The sequence below is a fragment of the Akebia trifoliata genome, chromosome 1 (genome assembly GCF_017979445.1).
Source record: "Akebia trifoliata isolate Shusen 1 chromosome 1, ASM1797944v1, whole genome shotgun sequence".
Lineage (NCBI taxonomy): Eukaryota > Viridiplantae > Streptophyta > Magnoliopsida > Ranunculales > Lardizabalaceae > Akebia > Akebia trifoliata.
In genome coordinates this window covers 202,576-223,826 of record NC_141375.1, presented here as the reverse complement: position 1 = coordinate 223,826, position 21,251 = coordinate 202,576, and the positions used below count along the sequence as shown (strand labels likewise).

Sequence of the window (21,251 nt, the reverse complement as noted above, 5' to 3'; positions counted from 1 at the left end):
AATTATCAAATACATATTAAAGACCTTATCCGTTTTGTTCAACACCTAGTTCATGGTAGACCTTCCCTTTATCCTTTAGATATGTGAGTCATAATAAGTCAAAAAACAGAATTTCAAGAACTCTTTTGTGGTGTCCATTCATACCTAAAATATTTCAAAAGTGGCAACTCCTTAACCCATATAGATAAAATCAAATCCTCAAAAAAATTTGAACCTCACATGTCTACAAAATGAATTCTTCATTACATTGGAGGAACATTGGATTTTGGTGTTTGGATTTTATCTCAAGGTTCACTCTCTTTATGGCTTCTTTGATGTTGATTGGGAAGGATGTCCTATTACTAGGCACTCTACTTAATTCAGGTTGTGCCATTTTTATTTGGAGTAATTACATTTCATGGTCTTCTAAGAAACAACAATGTATTGCTAGAAGCAGCACCGAGATTGAATATCGTAGTATGGCTTCCACTACAATAGAAATTTCTTGGATCTCATTCTTACTTTGAGACATTGAGATTATGTCAACATCGCCTCCTATCCTCTTTTGTGATAACAATTCTGCTATCTACTTCTTTGTTAGTCTAGTTCTTCATGCTAGAACCAAACTTATTAAAGTGGACTACCATTTTATAATAGAGAAAGTTGCTTTTGGTTCATTGGTCACTCAATTTTTTCCCTCTCATACTCAACTTTCTAATATTAATTTTTAGTAAACCACTCTCATATGGAGTCCGTTTTAATCTTTGAGGTCCAAGCTTTGGAGTTCTTCCACTACTGCTCTCCAGCTTGAAGGGGGCTGATAAGGATCGTGAACCACATGGCAACAAGGAACGTGATCTCCATGAATACTTGATTGTACACTACAACAACCACTTAATCAAAATCAAACGTGAACCAACAAACCATCATGGTCGTGATTGAACAAACCATGACAATTGTGATCCGAATCAATCGTAATTATGATCAGATCACACACGATAAGGATCAAGGCTAATCGGATGAGATGCTCATCCTCATCAATCTGATGTTATCTTTAGTATTTTGGTTGAGATAAGAAACAAATATTTGGTTGTAATCTGATGTATAATTTTTACTATAAATAAAAACTCTTCCCCAAAGGATCCACAAGTTTTGAGTGGATTTTGTTCATCAACTCATCGTTTGTTATCAAGTCTCTAAGTTTTTCATTAAAGTCTTTTACGTTTTTAGCATTTTTCAATAAACTTTGGAGGGTTAAGGATAAAACTACTACCATGTTGTTAGGGGTGCCAATGGGTCGGTTCCTAAGGAAGTTAGAACAATAACCATTTTATTAGTTCAGTTTCGGTTCTTGTTGGTTCAAGGTCCGATTCCAAAATAATGGAATCGGAACAGCCAAAAGTCATGGGTACCCACCAATTCCGGTTCTCAAGAATTAAATGACAAAAAAATTATTTCAAATCATTATAATAAAAAAAATTCCTTTCAAAACATTAACATATTATCAATAAAATTGTTAACTTGATTATAATGTGTTATACTTTTCAAAAATAAAAATTTATCTCTATAAAAAGTAATAATTTTTTAGAAAAGTAACTCATTTTAAGTATCAATCAATAATTTAGATGAAACATTGAAGAATTTTATATAACATGCATTTATAATAAAAAAATAAATAAATAACGTAAATCATCCACTATATGGAAAGAAATGATAAAATAAATCGGTTTCGGGGTACCCGCTTGTAATACCTCGAGTTTTCAATTCGTATCTTGATGAAATCAAATAGTGAAATTTGGAGGAAATTTTAAAAGAAAGATTTAGAGTAAAACACTAAAATTTTGTTATGTTCATTTTCAACTGAAACTAATTTTGTCATTAGATTTAAAATGGTCGAAAAATATACTTTAGCCTGTAAACAAGTTCAAATTTGAGTTCGGAGGAAAAAGTTATAAAATCTTTGAATTTTGTGATAGATGGGATTTCAAAGGATAAATTGTTGTTAGAGCGAAAATTAATAAAATCCAATCATAACATTAGGTCTGCAATGAAAAATTACTAAAATTAGAATATTCATTCATTGAATTTTAAATCTACGAAATGAAATATCATCAACCTTCGAAACAAATGGTAAAATACCAATAATACCCCTCTAACTTTTTATAATAGAACAAACTATTTCTTTTATTTCATTCTTTTTTCTCCAACTCACAAAGAACCAGTCCATTCCCAACCCATGAGTTTCGACCCCCTTCTCATCTAAATCCATCGCGAAAGAACCATCGTTGAACCTCGACAAAAGAATAAAAGTTGTCGACATCGATAAACTCTACAATCTCACTATATTTGATCTTCACTTTCATTTCTTTATCTCTGTCTCTCATCAAAAAATAACGAGAAAGTTTCAATACCACCCACTCATAATTTCATCAAATTTGAAGAAAAAATTGTTTTTCATCGTAGAATGAGAAAGAACGTCGTCACCAAGATCTTGGCCAAACACCATTTGTTCGCAACCAAACACACTAAATCTCGAGTTTCTGTGTTGTCAATCCTCAACTCCCGTGCTAATTCATCACCTCCGACAACCACGAACTTCGGTAGGAAACTCTCAATCCCTATTGGGAATCGTAGATTGTGAAAATATGTATTTAGGATTTTTATCAAATATGCGTTATATTTATAAATCATAGAAATTATTTGTTCGTTTTAAAATTCATGTTAGAATTACATATTTGATGTGGTTTTATCAAATTTTAACAAAAAATTCATAGGTGGAACGATGGATTCGAAGAACGGAAGAGAAACCTGAAAATTGGAGCTTGTTGATGGTGCCGTCGATAGAGGCTAATGGTTACTTCATTAAGAACATTTAAGTAAATGTCTTTTTTAATTTTTATTTTCCATTTACTTCAAGCTCTTTAATGAAGTGAATATTTTACCCCCCATTTTGGAACAATGGAAATGATTTCAAAATCCAAATCTCAAAGGATCAAAATCCAATTTTTGGTTTTAAGAACAAAATGTAAAATTCAATATTTTCGTCAGATTTTTAAAATAAAAAATCTTTTGCGTTACTTGAAATTAAGGTATAAAAATTATATGATGTTGAATCTTATATTCAAGGATTTCATTCCCAAAAACCTGTTTTCAATTTAAAAAATATTTAATTTATGTATGACAGTTTGGTTCCATGCATCGTTAGGATCCCGTTTTGAGTAAACTTTGACAGTTTGTTAATTGAATAATCGAAATGAATTTGAAAATTTTGAGAAATGAAAATATTAAAAAATCAAAAAATGGGATGAAGCGATAAAATGTTAAAATCACACCTGAGATGTGATGTTTACATTTTACATGGTTGTGTTGTGTGTAGGTTGGTAAATAGATAACCAGAGATAATGATTATGATTGCATGTTTATTTAATTTCTGTTAGCACATAGCACTGGTTTATATTTTCGTACTGTTATTCATTTTAGGTCGAAGGGCCATTGTTGCATTGTAGGAACTGGATATCAATTTTCAATCTTATAATGTTAATTTCTCTTTTATTTAAAAAAAATGATATATATATATTGTGAGCTATTAAAGAGCTTGTGAATGCTTGAAGGGATAGTGCATCATATCATTTAGAGTGATATACTATCCTAGGATATACATTAGGGACAAGCAAGCTCATACGTGATATGGGATGCATATAAGAGTGGAGTCACAACTAAAATCCGAATTCATTTCTTTTTATGTTTACCAGTGAACTTGTAATGTAAAGATAGTTGTACACGAATGAGGTTGCATAGTTTAGGAATCACATGCATGCCTAATAAGCATAGATGAAAATGATTAGTCAGTGATCACTAACAATACAAAGTAGTCAAATGTTCTAATACATAAAAAAGAGATCCATTACTTACGGTTATGTCAAACGGCCAATCTAAACTATATAAATGATCAACTAAAAATGGTACGTTGCATCGACCGACCACAAAATCAAAAATTAAAAATCAGTAGAGTATTGTAACATCATGTCACAATTAAAAGTGATCCAGTTGTGAATCTCAACTCTTTAATTTCACTACTTCACTATTTTGTATTATATATTTCTTGTTTTATTTTGAATTATAAATTGAAAACCATATTTACTATTTTATTTCAATGTTGTCAATTAGATTTATACGAAAATAAAAATATATGATTAGTACCGATAATTGATGTCATGTGAATCTTTAAAATGTTTAGTTACTTATCCTTGACTATATGTACTCTAGGGGGGTTAATGGTTAACGAAAGTGAAGGTGGGTTCAATGGGATTTGAACCTCGGTTATTGAATCATTTACCAATTTAGCTAAGTGGCACCTTAGCTCTCTCCACTATTTCAATAGGATTTTTCTATTTTTCAGTGATTTTGGATTTTTCCAATGTTAAGGTTACCTTTATTTGCAATATGTATTAGAAGAACGAAAGAAATCTGAAAATATATTGTTCACTCTCCCAAGAAACTTGAATTCAACAAGATTACACCCAATTCCCAATCTTTGAATACCCTTACTTTTAGAAAAATGTTACTCAATAAATAAGATGGTTATTTTTATTTTTAATGGTTGAAAAGAGAAACAGAGAGGTCATGGAACGCTAAAAAGTGAGATTAGCAATTTTGGGAGCCTGGTCTCGATGGGGACAAAGGAAAGGGTAAAAATATATATTTTTAAGGAATGTTAGGTTTCCAGGGATCTGATTCTGATAAAATAAAATAAAAAACCTTCTTTTATGGAAGGAATAGATAAATTTTAAATACGATAAATGCTTAACCAATGGTTCAAAGTGAACCAAGCCATTTAAAATAACGTCATAACAATGCCACATATAAAGCAATCACTCCATTTTCAACCTTGTATTTTTGTAAATGAAACCTAGATCTTAGGCGTAAAATATGGAGTTATTCACTCTCTCTCTTGATATATATATATAATAAACCTAACCTTCTCGAACTTTATACAATAATGCATCCCATTTGATAATAATATTAAATAACATATAGGCATTTCTCCAAACATACATAGGCACTGATCAAGTAGTGGACACGACCAAAGGACGGAATCCATGTTTAAGACTTGCAAGCCATACTTTCTCAATGTCAAACGTTGTGTTACCGCACTCGTGTCCATCATCATCCCAATCTTCCAAGGCGTGCACCACTCCTGCCACACGCCATGCACTCATCACCCTCCTCGGCAACCAATTCTGTCACACATTTTCCCATAAAAACAAAAATCATAAGCTTGTTATATCGATACATAACGTCATAATTTGCGAAACAATAAACTATGATGGTTCACGACAAAGATGCAGCTCTAATCAAACCAATTCAATGACTTTATTTGACACTACCGTTTTTAAGGATCTCAATGAAAAGGACTATGAATCCGTACACACATCAACGTCTGCAATGTGTGAATCGATATCATTTATAATGTCACTTCAACATTTTCATAATATATAATCTTCAAACTAACCTCACAAGAGTGAACGTTCTCGAGAGCCTTTGGAGTGATCATCGCTGGAGTGTGATGGTACACACAATCTTTGCGAATTTTAGTGGGAGGAAATTGGGAGAAGGGGATGAAGAGTGTTCCTTTTGGTGCCCTTTCTTGTTCTTCGTTGCTCAATCCATCTCCCACCAACCATACCTACAAAACTCAGTGCACACACACCTTTCATAAGTCCTAGCTATGAAGCCAACTACCTCATAGTTGCATTATACTACCAGTTGTGAGCTATGGGTCCAATCCCAATTTATAAATTTCTCTCTAAATCCAGAGAAATAAAACAGAATAGTAAAGTTACCTGGTGAGCATAACTTGTTGAAAGGATCAAATAAGTTGCTAAATTGGAGCTGAGCCTTGATCTTAGCTTCTCATATTCATCCTTGCGTACTGTAGCTACCTGTTAACATTTCAGCATTTTTGTAAGACAATAAAATGACCTGAGTAGAAGGGATTGAACTTTGTTGTTCAATATATATAGAGATTATAAAAAGCATAAGTAAGCAACGGTTTCCTCTCAGTAGTAAATGAATTTACGTACCTGAACGCTATTTTCGCATAAAGCTGACGCAATGGCATAAGCCACTTTGGTAAGGTTTCCTCTAATAAGTATTTGCTTTGTTCCTTTGGGAATGCTATTAAGCACAACACCGACCGCTAAGCTACTCCCATCCACCACCCTAATCTTGAGCTTTGGGTGTTTTTTTATGTAAAGCTCACCACTTCCATTAAGCTCCTCTTCCTGGAAATCAATAGCTCAAAAATGAAACCAAAGTTCATGTATCCATGAAAATGGTATTGGAAAAAAAAAACATTTCCCTATCTACAGTCCTGGACTAAGAATTAATTCGTATACACCGTTGAGATTGTGTGTGAACGTATGAGTTCACTTTCATGAGCCTATGGAGCCCAACCCAGAAATAAAATATTTGTGATTTTCCTATAGTTCCTTAGTAATATTTCAATCTTACTAAGTCAATCATGCTTACACTAGCCTAAACTCCAACCCAATACAATTGGGCAAGTGTTTTTTCGTGTATTTTTTGTTCTCTTTACTACTGCATTGTTGTTTCACATACATGTTGATTATAATGTATATAAATAGGAGAAGAGGAAGCATAAAATGAACTTGCCTGGTTTAAAAGGCCTAAACTCAGCACCTTAACACCTGCTTTATCTGCCTCAAGTATGGCTTCCTCAATCAACTTGTTGATTGCTTCCTTTTGCCATGGTAGAAGATACTACAATACATACATACATCCATCCAGTTTTAAAAAATAATTAATACATGACCATTATAGTCTAGAATAATATTCGTTCACTATGTATATATATGATTGAAATTGTAAATTGAAGAAGCAAATTAAATTATAAAGTGGATTTTCTTACTTGGAAGCGAAATCTGGGTACGGCCCATGTTTGCATTTTGAGTTGGTTGAACATGTTCCTCTCCACAACAAAGGTGCAATTAGAGACCCAAGTGAGCAACATTGAAAACCATGTCATTGGCCACAGCATCCACAGGTACCATTTGGAAGTGTAGGGCCCTGAGGCCAAGGAAGCAAAGCCTAGACGTAGATGGTAGATGGAGTCCAATGTAGTTGGATGAGTTAAATGTACAACATGTGGTGTCTCCTTCTGTCGTTTGAGTGAGGTTTCATACAGCGAATCTGAAGACTTGTCCATGGTCCCATAGATATAATCGTAGATTGGCATGAAAAGGCAATAATTGGTCCGAAATTGGGTGTGATGAAGAGAGTGAAACCTACATAAAATGAATTTCCAATTCACCATTCATACAATATTCTAATTTTATTTTTTTTTTTGCTAGGCAAACAAAGCAAAGGAGTAACTAAATAAAGGATTAGGATTGATAGGCTCATGAAAAATGAACTCATATGGCCACACATGATCCCAACCATTTATATTTAGGATCTAACAGTTGGGACGAACTATGTATCCCGAGAATATATTTGTTGAAATAATAAACTTGATTTATCATAGTTTGTCTCTAGAGTTTCTAGAATTTTCTTGTAATTGGTAGAGTTTCTAGAATTATCTTGTAATTGCTAGAGTTTCTAGAATTTTCTTTTATTTACTAGAGTCACTAGAAATACTCTTGTATTTTCTAGAAACACTCATTTATTAATTGGTATGTAGGAAGTATCTAGAATAATCTAAGTTATGGTGTATCTAGAATTGTCCATAGAGTCCTATAAATAGAGATGTTCTCCCACCATTTTGTATCATCCAAAAAAGATCAAGTTGAGTTCAATAATAAAAAACCTCTTCCATCCAAAATTATTCTCTCCAATTTTCTCTTTAATTCCCAACAAAGTGGTATCAGAGCAGCCAGGTTCGTGAAGAAAAATGGCAAGTGGAGGAATGGTCCCCTTCCAAGTTCCAATGCTCACCAAGAGCAACTATGACAATTGGAGTATCAAGATGAAGGCACTACTAGGAGCTCAAGATGTGTGGGAAGTTGTCGAGAAAGGCCATAAGGAGCAAGACGATGTTGCTCTTTCCCAAACCCAGCGGGAAGCCTTGAGGGATTCAAGAAAGAGAGACAAGAAAGCTCTCTATCTCATCTATCAAGCAGTAGATGAAGATGCATTCGAGAAGATCTCAAATGCAACTACGGCCAAAGAAGCGTGGGAGAAGCTTCAAACTTGCAACAAAGGAGTCGAGCAAGTTAAAAAGATTCGTCTTCAAACTCTTAGAGGTGAGTTTGAACTTTTATTCATGGAGGAATCTGAATTAATTTCTGATTATTTTGCTAGAGTATTGGCCATTGTTAATCAACTAAGAAGAAATGGTGAAGATATTAGTGAAGTGAAAGTTATGGAGAAAATTCTTCGTACTTTGAATCCAAATTTTGAATTCATTGCTACGAACATTGAAGAAAATAAAAATTTAGAAACCATGACCGTTGAGCAACTCATGGGTTCTTTACAAGCCTATGAGGAAAAACAAAAAAGAAAAAAGAAGCAAAAGGAGACTATAGAGCAACTACTACAACTCAACTTGAAGGAAGAAAATTTTGGAAATAATAGAAATCAAAGAGGAAGAGGACGTGGCCAAGGACGTGGACGTGGACGTGGACGAGGAAGAGAAGGAAGGGGCGGCTTCAACAACAACTTCAACAATTCCAACAACTCTAATTACTTCAACAACGGAGAAAGAAGTCGAAATCCACAAGCAACAAGAGGGCACGGAAGAAACAACTCATGGTCAAGGAACGACAAATCTCACATCAAATGCTATAATTGCAATAAGTTCGGTCACTATGCCTCCGAGTGTAGATTGCTAAGCAAGGTCGAAGAAAAGGCCAATTTCATCGAAGATAAGGTAGAGAAGAAGGTACGTTGCTGCTAGCTTGCAAAGACAAAGATGAAGGCCAAGAAAATAGATGGTATCTTGACACCGGCGCTAGCAATCACATGTGTGGACAAAGAAAAATGTTCGTGGAGCTCAATGAAGCGGTAAGAGGGAATGTCTCCTTTGGAGATGAATCAAAAATACCCGTGGAAGGCAAAGGTAAAATTCTCATACGCTTAAAAAATGGAGGCCATCAATTCATCTCAAATGTTTATTTTGTGCCCAACATGAAGAATAATATTTTGAGTTTGGGTCAATTGCTAGAGAAAGGGTATGATATTCACTTAAAAGAAAATAACCTTTTCTTAAGAGACAGTAAAAGTAATTTGATTGCCAAGGTGCCCATGTCAAAAAATAGAATGTTCCCCTTGAACATTCAATACGATGTTCCAATGTGTCTAAAAGCTTGCTATAATGACTCGTCATGGTTATGGCATTTACGCTTTGGACACCTCAATTTTGGCGGGCTCGAACTTTTGGAAAAGAAGGAGATGGTAAGAGGTCTACCATGCATCAACCAACCCGATCAGCTTTGCGAAGGATGTTTGCTTGGGAAGCAATCCCGGAGAAGCTTTCCGAAGGAGTCATCATCAAGAGCTACAAAGCCGCTCGAGCTCGTACACACCGATGTTTGTGGACCAATTAAACCAACTCTTTTGGTAAGAGCAAATACTTTCTCCTTTTCATTGATGATTTTTCAAGGAAAACGTGGGTTTACTTCCTAAAGGAGAAGTCGGAGGTGTTCGAGAATTTCAAGAAGTTCAAAGTCCTTGTTGAGAAAGAAAGCGGTCTTGCTATTAAGGCCATGAGATCTGACCGAGGAGGAGAATTCACATCAAACGAGTTCCAAAAGTACTGCGAAGATCATGGAATTCGTCGTCCCTTAACGGTGCCGAGATCCCCCCAACAAAATGGAGTGGCAGAGAGGAAGAATCGAACCATACTCAACATGGCTCGCAGCATGCTCAAGAGCAAAAGAATGCCCAAGGAGTTTTGGGCCGAAGCGGTGGCTTGTGCAGTCTACTTGGCAAATCGCTCTCCAACAAGAAGTGTGTATGAGAAGACACCACAAGAAGCATGGAGTGGAAGAAAGCCCGGAATTTCTCACCTCAAAGTCTTTGGAAGTGTTGCTTATGTTCATGTGCCTGATGAAAAGAGAACCAAGCTCGACGACAAAAGTGAGAAGTACGTATTCATTGGCTATGACTCAAGATCCAAAGGCTACAAGTTGTACAACCCAATTACCCGGAAAATTCTCATTAGTCGTGATGTAGAGTTCAATGAAGAAGATTCTTGGGATTGGAACACACAAGAAGACGAGTATGATTTTCTTCCTTACTTTGAAGAAGAAGAAGAAATGGAGCAACCGAGGATAGAAGAAACAAGACAAGAACTTCGAGAGCCTACTACTCCACCGATCTCACCAATCGGAAACCTGCATGAAGATTCGTCATCAAGTGAAAGTTCTAATGAGAAGACGCCACGCTTAAGAAGCTTACAAGAACTTTATGAGGTAACCGAAAATCAAAATGATATCACTCTTTTGTGTCTCTTTGGTGATTGTGAACCTCTAAGCTACCAAGAAGCGGTAGAAAACAAGAAAAGGGAAAGACGCTATGGATGAAGAAATCAATTCAATCACAAAGAACAACACATGGGAGCTAGCTACACTTCCACAAGAACACAAAGCGATTGGAGTAAAATGGGTGTACAAGACGAAGAAGAATGCTAAAGGAGACGTGGAGAGATACAAAGCAAGATTAGTGGCTAAAGGCTATAGTCAAAGAGAAGGCATCGACTATGATGAGGTATTTGCTCCTGTTGCTCGTCTTGAAACCGTTAGATTAATAATTTCTTTGGCAGCTCAAAATAGATGGAAGATCTACCAAATGGATGTAAAGTCCGCCTTCTTAAATGGTTTCCTTGAAGAAGAAGTCTACATCGAGCAACCATTGGGCTATGAAGTAAAAGGACATGAAGATAAAGTTTTGAGGTTGAAGAAGGCTTTATATGGCCTAAAGCAAGCGCCGAGAGCTTGGAATACTCGAATTGACAAGTACTTTCAAGATAAGAATTTCACCAAGTGTCCATATGAGCATGCACTCTATATCAAAGTTAAAAATGGAGATATTTTGATTGTATGCTTGTATGTGGATGACTTGATCTTCACAGGTAGCAACCCGAGTATGTTTGAGGAGTTCAAGAAAGAAATGGCGAAAGAGTTCGAGATGACAGACCTTGGGCTCATGTCTTACTACCTCGGCATTGAAGTAAAGCAAAAGGACAAAGGCATCTTCATTACTCAAGAAGGCTATGCTAAGGAAGTGCTTAAGAAGTTCAAGATGAATGACTCTAATCCAGTTGGCACGCCGATGGAATGTGGAATCAAGTTGTCAAAACATGATGAAGGAGAAAAGGTGGACCCAACTCTCTATAAAAGTCTTATTGGAAGTTTGCGCTACCTAACTTGTACTAGGCCGGATATTCTCTATGCCGTTGGAATCGTTAGTCGCTACCTGGAAGCTCCAACAACAACCCACTTCAAGACTGCAAAGAGAATACTTCGATACATCAAAGGTACAACCAACTATGGCTTGTTTTATTCATCTTCTAACAATTATGAGATAGTTGGATATAGTGATAGCGATTGGGGTGGAGACTTGGATGATAGAAAGAGCACCACCGGATTTGTGTTCTTTATGGGAAACACTGCTTTCACTTGGATGTCAAAGAAGCAACCAATCGTCACACTATCAACTTGTGAAGCCGAATATGTTGCTGCAACATCATGTGTTTGTCATGCTATCTGGCTAAGAAACTTGTTGAAAGAATTAAATTTACCACAAGAAAAGCCTGTCGAGATTCGTGTTGACAACAAGTCAGCACTCGCACTAGCAAAGAATCCTGTCTTTCATGAAAGAAGTAAGCATATCGACACTCGTTATCATTATATACGAGAATGCATTGGAAGAAAGGAAGTAAGGTTGGAATTCGTGAAATCTCAAGATCAAGTAGCAGACATATTTACCAAGCCACTCAAGAGAGAAGCTTTTACCAAATTACAAGGTATTCTTGGAGTCACAAATCAAGTTTAAGGGGGGGTGTTGAAATAATAAACTTGATTTATCATAGTTTGTCTCTAGAGTTTCTAGAATTTTCTTGTAATTGGTAGAGTTTCTAGAATTATCTTGTAATTGCTAGAGTTTCTAGAATTTTCTTTTATTTACTAGAGTCACTAGAAATACTCTTGTATTTTCTAGAAACACTCATTTATTAATTGGTATGTAGGAAGTATCTAGAATAATCTAAGTTATGGTGTATCTAGAATTGTCCATAGAGTCCTATAAATAGAGATGTTCTCCCACCATTTTGTATCATCCAAAAAAGATCAAGTTGAGTTCAATAATAAAAAACCTCTTCCATCCAAAATTATTCTCTCCAATTTTCTCTTTAATTCCCAACAATATTATGGATCTTTAAGATTGATCTCAATCGTTGGATTTCACATGTACAACGTTGAGATTGTCTGTGAACGTATGAGTTCACTTTCATGAGTCTATGGAGCCCAACCTGTAAATAACGTAGTTTACACTACATAATTTTGCATCTCAAAATTTCATTGATTAAGTCAAATCTATCACTTTTCGAGGTGATTCTATGAGTCCTATCTTTTAAAAATTAACGAGTTCAATTTTGGAGAATCAATGAAATCCCACATGCCTATTGGTCCACGTGTAGTGAAGGCATCCTAGCGTTGGAATAAATTAAATAAACAATGACTGCAAAAACTTATTTTTTGAAAATATGTATCAAAAAATCCTTTTTAAAAAATTATGGACACTTTAATACCCAATTTATCAAATATTAGTCTAAAAAAATATTTTGAAGTGAAAATACCATAAGTAACCTTTCCATGACTTTTGAAGTTCAAAGAAACATGATTTTTTGAGAATATTTGATCTACTCTTATATTTTATAATGACATGCCCTTTAACTATGGTCATCTCTTATAGATCAATTAAAAAATAAACTTGTTTATCTTATTATAAGTACTAATCTTTGAATCACATAGATGGTGATGACTATACCAATGATGATGATGGAGACAAGTATAATCATCATCAAACTGTTTTAGTCTATGTATATTAGATTTATTAAAATATATAAATAATTTTAAATAATTAAAACATAAATTTAAAACTAGACTTAGAATGTTCTTCAAATTGATTTAACTCAAAAATTAGCATGTCAATACTACTGAGTCAAATAAACTCATATTGAATTTAGTTTTTAATAAATAAAATATTTATTTTTATTTTTTACAAAAAAAATTAATAATTAAATTAACTGGTCAAAATTTTTTATTTGACTCCTTTTACTTTTATATCAAATACTTTGTAAAGTTGTTAATTAATATACTAATATTTTATTAAGTGGGATTTAAATGATCCGTATTCTTTATTAAAAAATTATTTGATATATATTCTAAATAAAGAGTCCTTCAAAGTCATTCTCACTAATTAAAGTAGGTACTTTTCAAATGCTTTCAATACATGTAGACCAAAATATAGGAATATGGACCTTTCCAAAATCGAATTAAAAAATTACAAGGTGGATACTATTAATTTCCATTTTTTTTTTTTTTTGTCTTTTAGTAAGTCTAGATTGTATCTATGGCTTGGTGGGCTCACATGGATGATAATGTTGGCGAAATAACACTTGGAACCCTCTGAAAATTCACGATCCCAACCAAATATAAAAGAAAAATAAATAAATAAATATTATTTTTGGCTTGGTCAATGACTTTGAAGAAGGATGGTCACTAAAATCTGAAAGTTAAAATTAAAATCAAATGGGGTAAAATTACTTATTTTGTATACTTATTTTGTTTTTTGTTTTATATTTTGAGATGCGACATGGATGGGCAGTCAATAAGGGAAGTGTAGTTCTTCGTTTTCTATTTTCATTTTCAAAAAAAAAAAAAAAAAAAACTGTAACCCTAGAAAAAATTGTAATAGATCTCAAGAATAGTAATGATTCCTAGGAAATTTATGGTTTTTGTTAGCTTAACTGTCTATTTGCCTCAACCTAGAAATTGGGAAAAGTCCTTAGAAAAATTGCAACTTGCCATGCCATTTAATGAATTTTGTGTAGCTGCCAAATTATAAGGGGTCTGGTTAACGTGTGCCCTAAGGACGTGCATTAAAGTACGTTAAATACACGTTGGGAGCAAGCACTGCACTAGGGATAGCTAGTTTTAGTCCAAAATATATACTTTGAGGGTAGTTTCAATACATAAATCAGATCCTAAGGTGTATGTAATGAACTTTATTGTGTGCCCTAAGAGTACACATAAACTAAATCCATCTATAAGTGATGTTAAATTTACGCAAGACATTGCGTTGGACACCGCACTAATGTGGAGTTGCGCATCGAGTGAAAAGCATCCATGGTTCAGTGTATACATCCACATCAGTGCAGTTAGTCACTTCAACATTTCCTAGATTTATAGATTATCGATTCCTTCAATGTGACCGCCGTGTTACTTTAACAAGACAATTTGGTAAATTAAAGTAAGACGACGAGTGCAACTTGGTCCGGTTCAAATCATGAATAGAACCAAACCGATAGCTTTGGGGTGGTTTGGTTCGGTTTAAAATAAATTGCAATTTAATTTCGAATTACGAAAATAGATAACCGATCAATTTAATTTAATTCTAGGATCAAGCTTGTATAGATCTAAATCCTTATGCAATAAATAAATATATGTGTATATAATCATTATTATAAATTATTTTAGGAGTTGGTACATAGATTAATGATCTTTTATAGATAAACTAATGACTTTTTATGTATAGATTAATAATTTATTGTATGAAATTTTATTTTATTATATATTTGTTTTGTTCGTTACAATGTTACTTACAATTTATAGAATTTTGACAGTTCATAAAATCAAACCGAACCAAATCAACTTTAATTAAGTTTGAGTTAGTTTGATTCCTATGAAATTTGATTTGATTATGCTTCTTATTTACTAGAATTGACCTATGTCAATTTAGTTTCAATTTGAGCCCGAACCGAATCAAATCAATCAAATTGCACCACTAAAGACAACTATTCTTTGAATCAGGTGGGGAGGGGAGGGGGCTAGCCCACTCCCCTAACTCAAATCTTACCTCATCAATCTCTCTATTAATGAAACATAAAAAATAGAATAATGATTTTTTAACTAAAAAATCTTCACTTAGTCAATACTCGGCGGATGTGGCATGGATATATAACCATAGATCTCTTTTCTCAGGTTACACAATTGCACATTTTTTCATAGAGATTTGTAATTGTGTATGGTAAGGTAAGAGATCTATGATTTCATGTCCTTGTCATGTCAGCTAAGTATTGACCAAGTGAAGACTTTCTAGTTAGAAAATCAGCGCTCTAAAAAAATATCATGTTGACATGGAGAAAATTTTCATATAACTTAGTCGGTTGAGTTTTGAGGTGATTAATTGTGTTTACTGTTTTTCCCTCGTAATTAAATAAATATATAAGAAAATTGTCTAAGTTGACGTGACGCTATTTAATTCCACGTTATAGGTGCCCAGATCCCATTAATTGGATACCACATGAACCCCATAATTGCTTTAATTCCGCTGGCAGAATTAATTTTCAAGTAGACAAATAATAAATAAAATGGGTGGGATGGATGTTCGGATTTTGTTAGGTTATGCCCTTTGGGCACACCTTAATGTGCAATAAATACACTTTGAAAATTGGATTTTGTACCAAAAAAATATTGACTCAAAAAATATCTATGGTTCTATGTGCATGTGCCACCAAGTCAATTGAATATATATATATATATATATGTATGGGTGGGATTCCTACGACCCCCGTTACGACTCATATTGCACACACCATTTGTCTTATATGGCCAAAAATGTTTGGAATGGACTGATTTTTTGTGAAAATGATTTCTGTGATGAGAGGATCATCCTTGCAAAAAATCATCCCATTCCAAAACTTCTAACCCCATCAAAATTGGATGGTCTAAAATTTTTCAACTTGTAAACATGAGGCTAAAAGTTTCATAATGAGCTGAATTTTGGCAAGGATGATCTCCTCACCATAGAGATCATCCTCACAAAAAATCATCCCATTCCAAACATTTTTGCCCATGTAAGACAAAACAGTGTGTCGCAATGTGAGTCGCAATGGGGGTCTACGGAACCCGACCCTATATATATATATATATATATATGGGGACGGTTCATCAACCCTAAAATTTGCCAAGTTTAGTGCCAAACATTTTTCAAAATATGGGTTAAAAGCTTTGGAATGAGCTGATTTTTTGTGAGGATGATCTCTATGATGAGGAGATCATTCTCACCAAAAATCAGCCTATTCCAAAACTTCTAACCCCATCAAAAGTGATTTACAAAAATTGGACAGTCCACGATTCTTTAACTTGTAAACTAGGGTTAGAAGTTTCAAAATGAGCTGATTTTTTGTGAGGATAATCTCTTCACTGTAGAGATCATCCTCACAAAAAATCAGCATATTCCAAAACTTCTAACCCCATCAAAAGTGATTTACAAAAAATGTTTGACACCAAACTTGGCAAACTTTAAAGCTGTCGAAATACTCCCTATATATATATATATAGTCATGCTAAGGTGACACAAACGGAAACACAAAAGTGACAAAATGATGTGGTATCGTGCACATTACTGTAGATTCTTTTTCATGAGATACGAGTAAAAAGCATCTACAATTACGTGTGCCAACGCATCATTTTTGTCACCTTTGTATCTCTCTTTGTGTCATTCCAGCATTTTTCATATATATATTAGTTAATTGATCACGACTTTATTTTTATTTTGAAATTTTCTATAAGTAAACACCCCAAAAAATGATTGAGATGGAAAATGATCCCTAATTCCTAATATTATGAAAGGAAGAGGTCTTAAATTCAAACCCTCTCGAATTAGTTACCTACAAGGATTTATCCTGACTTTCATGATATATGTTATTTGTGGTGTATAACATGTGCCTAGGGGATTTGAGCAAGATGTATTTGATGTACTAAGAGGCCAATTACCTCACCCCTATTAGTCGGGTCCAAACACCCCCATTATCAAAAGAATAAAAATATAAAATAAATTTGTACCTCCATATCTAGGCCTTAATTAATTATTGTTATATGTATAAAGAGAAAATTAATATGAAGTAATTTTACTCTATAATAAATTGAAAAAAAAAATTAGTAAAGAGAGACTTACGATGGAGTGTACATGAAGTACTTGACGAAAGGAAAGAGTTGGAAGAGTCTCTTCGGGATAAATTCGAAGTTGCAGTGACCCATGTTGTTCATAAGGTCAATATATGTTATGTATACAGCGAAGGCAACTATTGATGCCATTCCAGTTCGCACCATTGTGTACATTGGGATTGCAAAGAGTGCGAAATAAGCTACATGTTCTGCAAATGGATGTATAACAGCTGCCCATGCACACAAAAACTACTTTAGATTAACAAATATTTCTCTATATGGCTAAGAGAGCAAAGGCATAAAATGGGTAGGACCAGGGTCCAATCTAGACCTATCCATATTTAGATTTGGATTAGTCAAATCCAAATTAGAACTCTTTTATTTTACAAGAACCCATGTTAAAGAAAAATAGTATAAATTAAATGGATATTTTAAAAATCTAAAAATATAATTTTCAAAGTAATATATTTTCAGCTCCAGGCAGATCTAGGGATGAATCCATATCTGGCACAAGCCAAGGGACATGAAACCATATCCAACCTATTTTTTTTCGAATATTTATCACATGGTTTCAAATAAAATCCGACCCATTATATGCCTAGAGAGAGAGAGGTTCTTAATTTTCTTACATGTTATGGGCTCAGTAACAATAGAAGAGTGATGGTGGGAATGATAGCGAGAATAAAGGAAATGGTGGTGCAATGCTCTGTGAAGCCAATAGTAGAGAAACTCCACCGGACCCATATGAAGGAGAATGGTCAAAATTAAACCATCTGTTCTATAAAAGGGAACATGTGTACCCCCACTTACGTACATAGTTCCCAGATAGAGCAGCAACCCATTCAATATTATCTGATCATCCCTGCAAAAAAGTCCAAGTCTTATGACTTCCTCGCTAGCTTGTTGAAATCAAAGTGAGAAGAAGGCATTTGCAATTTTAATAATAATTGAGGTAGATAATCCAAAAGCAATAGAACTTCTATTGGCTCTCCAACTTTTATTTATTACACCCCAATTAAATTTAATAAATAAAAAATTAATAGAGTGAAAATATCATTCTCTCACTTTTGGAAATAACATTAGGTTTGGATATTTTCTTCTCTTTGATGGATAGATATCAAGAGGTCCAAGTGGAAGCTAGTCATTGACCTTGACTTATTTTTTTGATGGATTATTATCGATAGTGGAAATTTGTAGTTTTTTCTTTTTTTTTTTTTAAATCTTATCCGACTATTCTGAAGAAAATTTTGATGTATGAATGAAAATTCCTATTTTAAATGGTATGATAGGAATTAACAATAGGGGTGATAAGTAACAATAAGGGTGCCAATAGAATTTATCAAAAATAATAATAGAATAATGCTTGGGTGACTTTGGGATTTAGTGCCATTCTCACATTTTTTATGTGGTGGAGGTGCGTATATAACACATCTTGGCTATATACGCTCCTCTATGTAAGAAATGTGAGAATCGAAGTAAATCCCAATGTCAGCTCAGGATTTTTCATAATAATAAATTAAGTAGTAAGTACTAACCAGTTGCTTTCTCTGTCAACTTGTTCAAATTCAATACTCTTGTCAAGTATCCTGTTCTTTCCTTTCCCGGTTTGATAACGAGCAAAGCTTATCCAAATCTGATTGTGAAGCATCCTCCACAACAAGAATGGGAAGATGAGAAAAGTGCTTAAGTCCCTCCCTTTTTCTCCTCCTTTATTTGTGGCGAAGGTATAGCAGGTATGAACCACCCAAGGTGCCAAAACCACGTACTTTAAGCAAAAAAACATATATATACGAATTACTCTCCATCCAAACCCCTAAATTATTCAAGTTTGATCATCTTGATTATTAGTTAGAGTCATGCTGCTGGAGTAACATTAAAATTGACATCAATTCACACATTACTGAATTAGAGGTCGGCACAAAATCATAAATGCTTTTTACTTGTATCTAGATAAAAACATCTATAATTCCATACATACATCAACATCAGCCATGTGTGAATCGATGTCAATGTCACTTCAGCATTTTCTTGATAATTATTATATTATATACTAGTTATGCTTGTTGTTGGCTTCCAAGATTACATCCCAGGCCTTTAATTATGATTTTATTACATGTAGACACTCCTTAATTGCATGACACTTAAAGAAATTCATAAATTAATAAGTAATCCTAATAAAATTAATCAATTTACTCGCAAACTCTTTAATGTGTGCCACGTCAAGCATAGCAAAGGTAGTTTTATAAATTGGGGATGTCATTTAATACACATCGGCTCATTTGATTGGTGAATCTGGACTCTGTGAGTACAAATATATATATATATATATATATATATATATATATATTGTAATTCTATTAACTACTAATACCTAGTTATACCTTATATTTAAAAAAAAATTATAATTTTTAAATACTTTATTTATTTTTAAACTAATAATTGACTTTAAAGAAAATGGGGAGGGGTCATTTAGACATATCCCTTCCCTCCTCTTTCTGGGGAATATTTGAGATATCCCTGTGTTTTAAAAGCAGTGATATAACATATAGACCTGAGTCTTCTGTGAGGGACTAGCAAAACAACCTAAATGCCCTCTTACTCAATCTCTAGTCACAAAACCTTGATTTTTTAATTTTTTTCCACTCAAAACCAACCATCTTAAAAAATAAATAAATGATGAAAAAAAAAAAAAAAGAGTTACTAAGTGTTGATTCAAAGTAATATATGCACATATAGGAAGAAGTGGGGAGGAGAAAACCTTGAACTTTCCCAGTTTTGTCCATGGCCACTCTGTGAGGATGCCTGGTTTTGAAGCCATTCTTTTTTCTCACTCTTTTGCTTTTTCTTTTTTTTCTTTTCTTTTCCTTCAGTCTGAAGCGAATTGTTGGATCTTGCTTCTCTTACCATCTTTATAGAATTCTGGTTTGGTTTGGTTAAGTTAGGTGTTAGATAGTTAAAGCACTACTGTTTTAAATGTGCTGTCCAAATACAGATGGCCGCCTGCCATTGTAAGTAAATTTGAGTGCTGGATCATATAGGTTAAAAAAGAAAAGATTGTAGATCCCGTGCTCCCGGAAATAGCATAATTACTCAACTCCTTTATCTCTTTTATCAACTCTGCCATACTAACTCAAAAAGTCACTGACGTGCATGTGCAAGAACAGTAGAAGTTTTAGATACACAACTGTACATGCCATCTCACTTTTCTTTTAATAAATTTAAAAAAAAATGTCCTTATCGAGTATTAATTCCACTTATGTAATAAGGGTAATTGGGTCTTTGCAGAATTTATTACCCACTCACTCTCCTCTCATATACAAAAATTAATTCAAGAGAGATTTACCTGGTAGATCTATTTGTTGCAATTTTATTAAAAAAACACGGTTACTTTATACCTTTGTTACTTGTACAAACCTTATTTTATTAATCCAACTACCATGATTTATTTCATAAGATTTCAAATCTTAATATGGTTCGTTGAACCCACATGTACTATCAAATTAGCAATCTAACAACACAACCTTTTATATTTTAGGAAAAAAACTTAGATTTGGAAGAAAAAAATATTTTTAAACTTAATTGTAAATATTGAAAATGGATGGTCATTGAACTTCCAAATTTAAAATCAAAATTCAATGACTGACAATTAACTGTTTTTTTTTTTTTAAGTTAACTTCAGAATTTTTTCCTTTATAATCATGTACAATAGATCTTGTTTTTGGATTTCACAAATTGATGTGATTAAAATCCACTCCAAGGTATGTTAAGCAACATATTAACAATATAAATTTAAAATTTATGATGTGGATCCCCACTTCAAGGTTTGCTCAATTACAAACTTGATAAAGTGGGATTTGGTAGGCAACAAACTTCATAATGTAAGGTTCCCTTTGAGTTGTCAAAATTCCAATGGAGTTTTTGTAATAAAAATGCAACAATTAGGCCTGCCAAGTAAATCCTTCTTAATTCAATTTACTCACTCTCTCTCTCTCTCTCTCTCTCTCTCTCTCTCACATGTCATTTACACCCTCTATAGGAGGGCCTTTTTAAAAACAATATTTAAAAGAAGACCCCGGTCGA

At 33.7% G+C, this 21,251-nt stretch overlaps 1 protein-coding gene across 1 annotated transcript; it reads right to left on the bottom strand.

Moving 5' to 3' along the window:
* Nucleotides 1–4,761: 4,761 nt before the first annotated feature.
* Nucleotides 4,762–20,086, bottom strand: LOC147410212 (very-long-chain aldehyde decarbonylase CER1-like). Its single transcript, XM_086432745.1, has 10 exons — nucleotides 19,930–20,086; nucleotides 18,707–18,936; nucleotides 17,801–18,033; nucleotides 17,182–17,401; nucleotides 6,911–7,286; nucleotides 6,651–6,762; nucleotides 6,063–6,259; nucleotides 5,823–5,921; nucleotides 5,492–5,665; nucleotides 4,762–5,219 (listed from the first exon to the last, which is right to left on the bottom strand). The coding sequence occupies exons 1-10, from the start codon at nucleotides 19,987–19,989 to the stop codon at nucleotides 5,046–5,048; spliced, it is 1,875 nt and encodes a 624-aa protein (XP_086288871.1). The 5' UTR covers nucleotides 19,990–20,086; the 3' UTR covers nucleotides 4,762–5,045.
* Nucleotides 20,087–21,251: the final 1,165 nt, after the last annotated feature.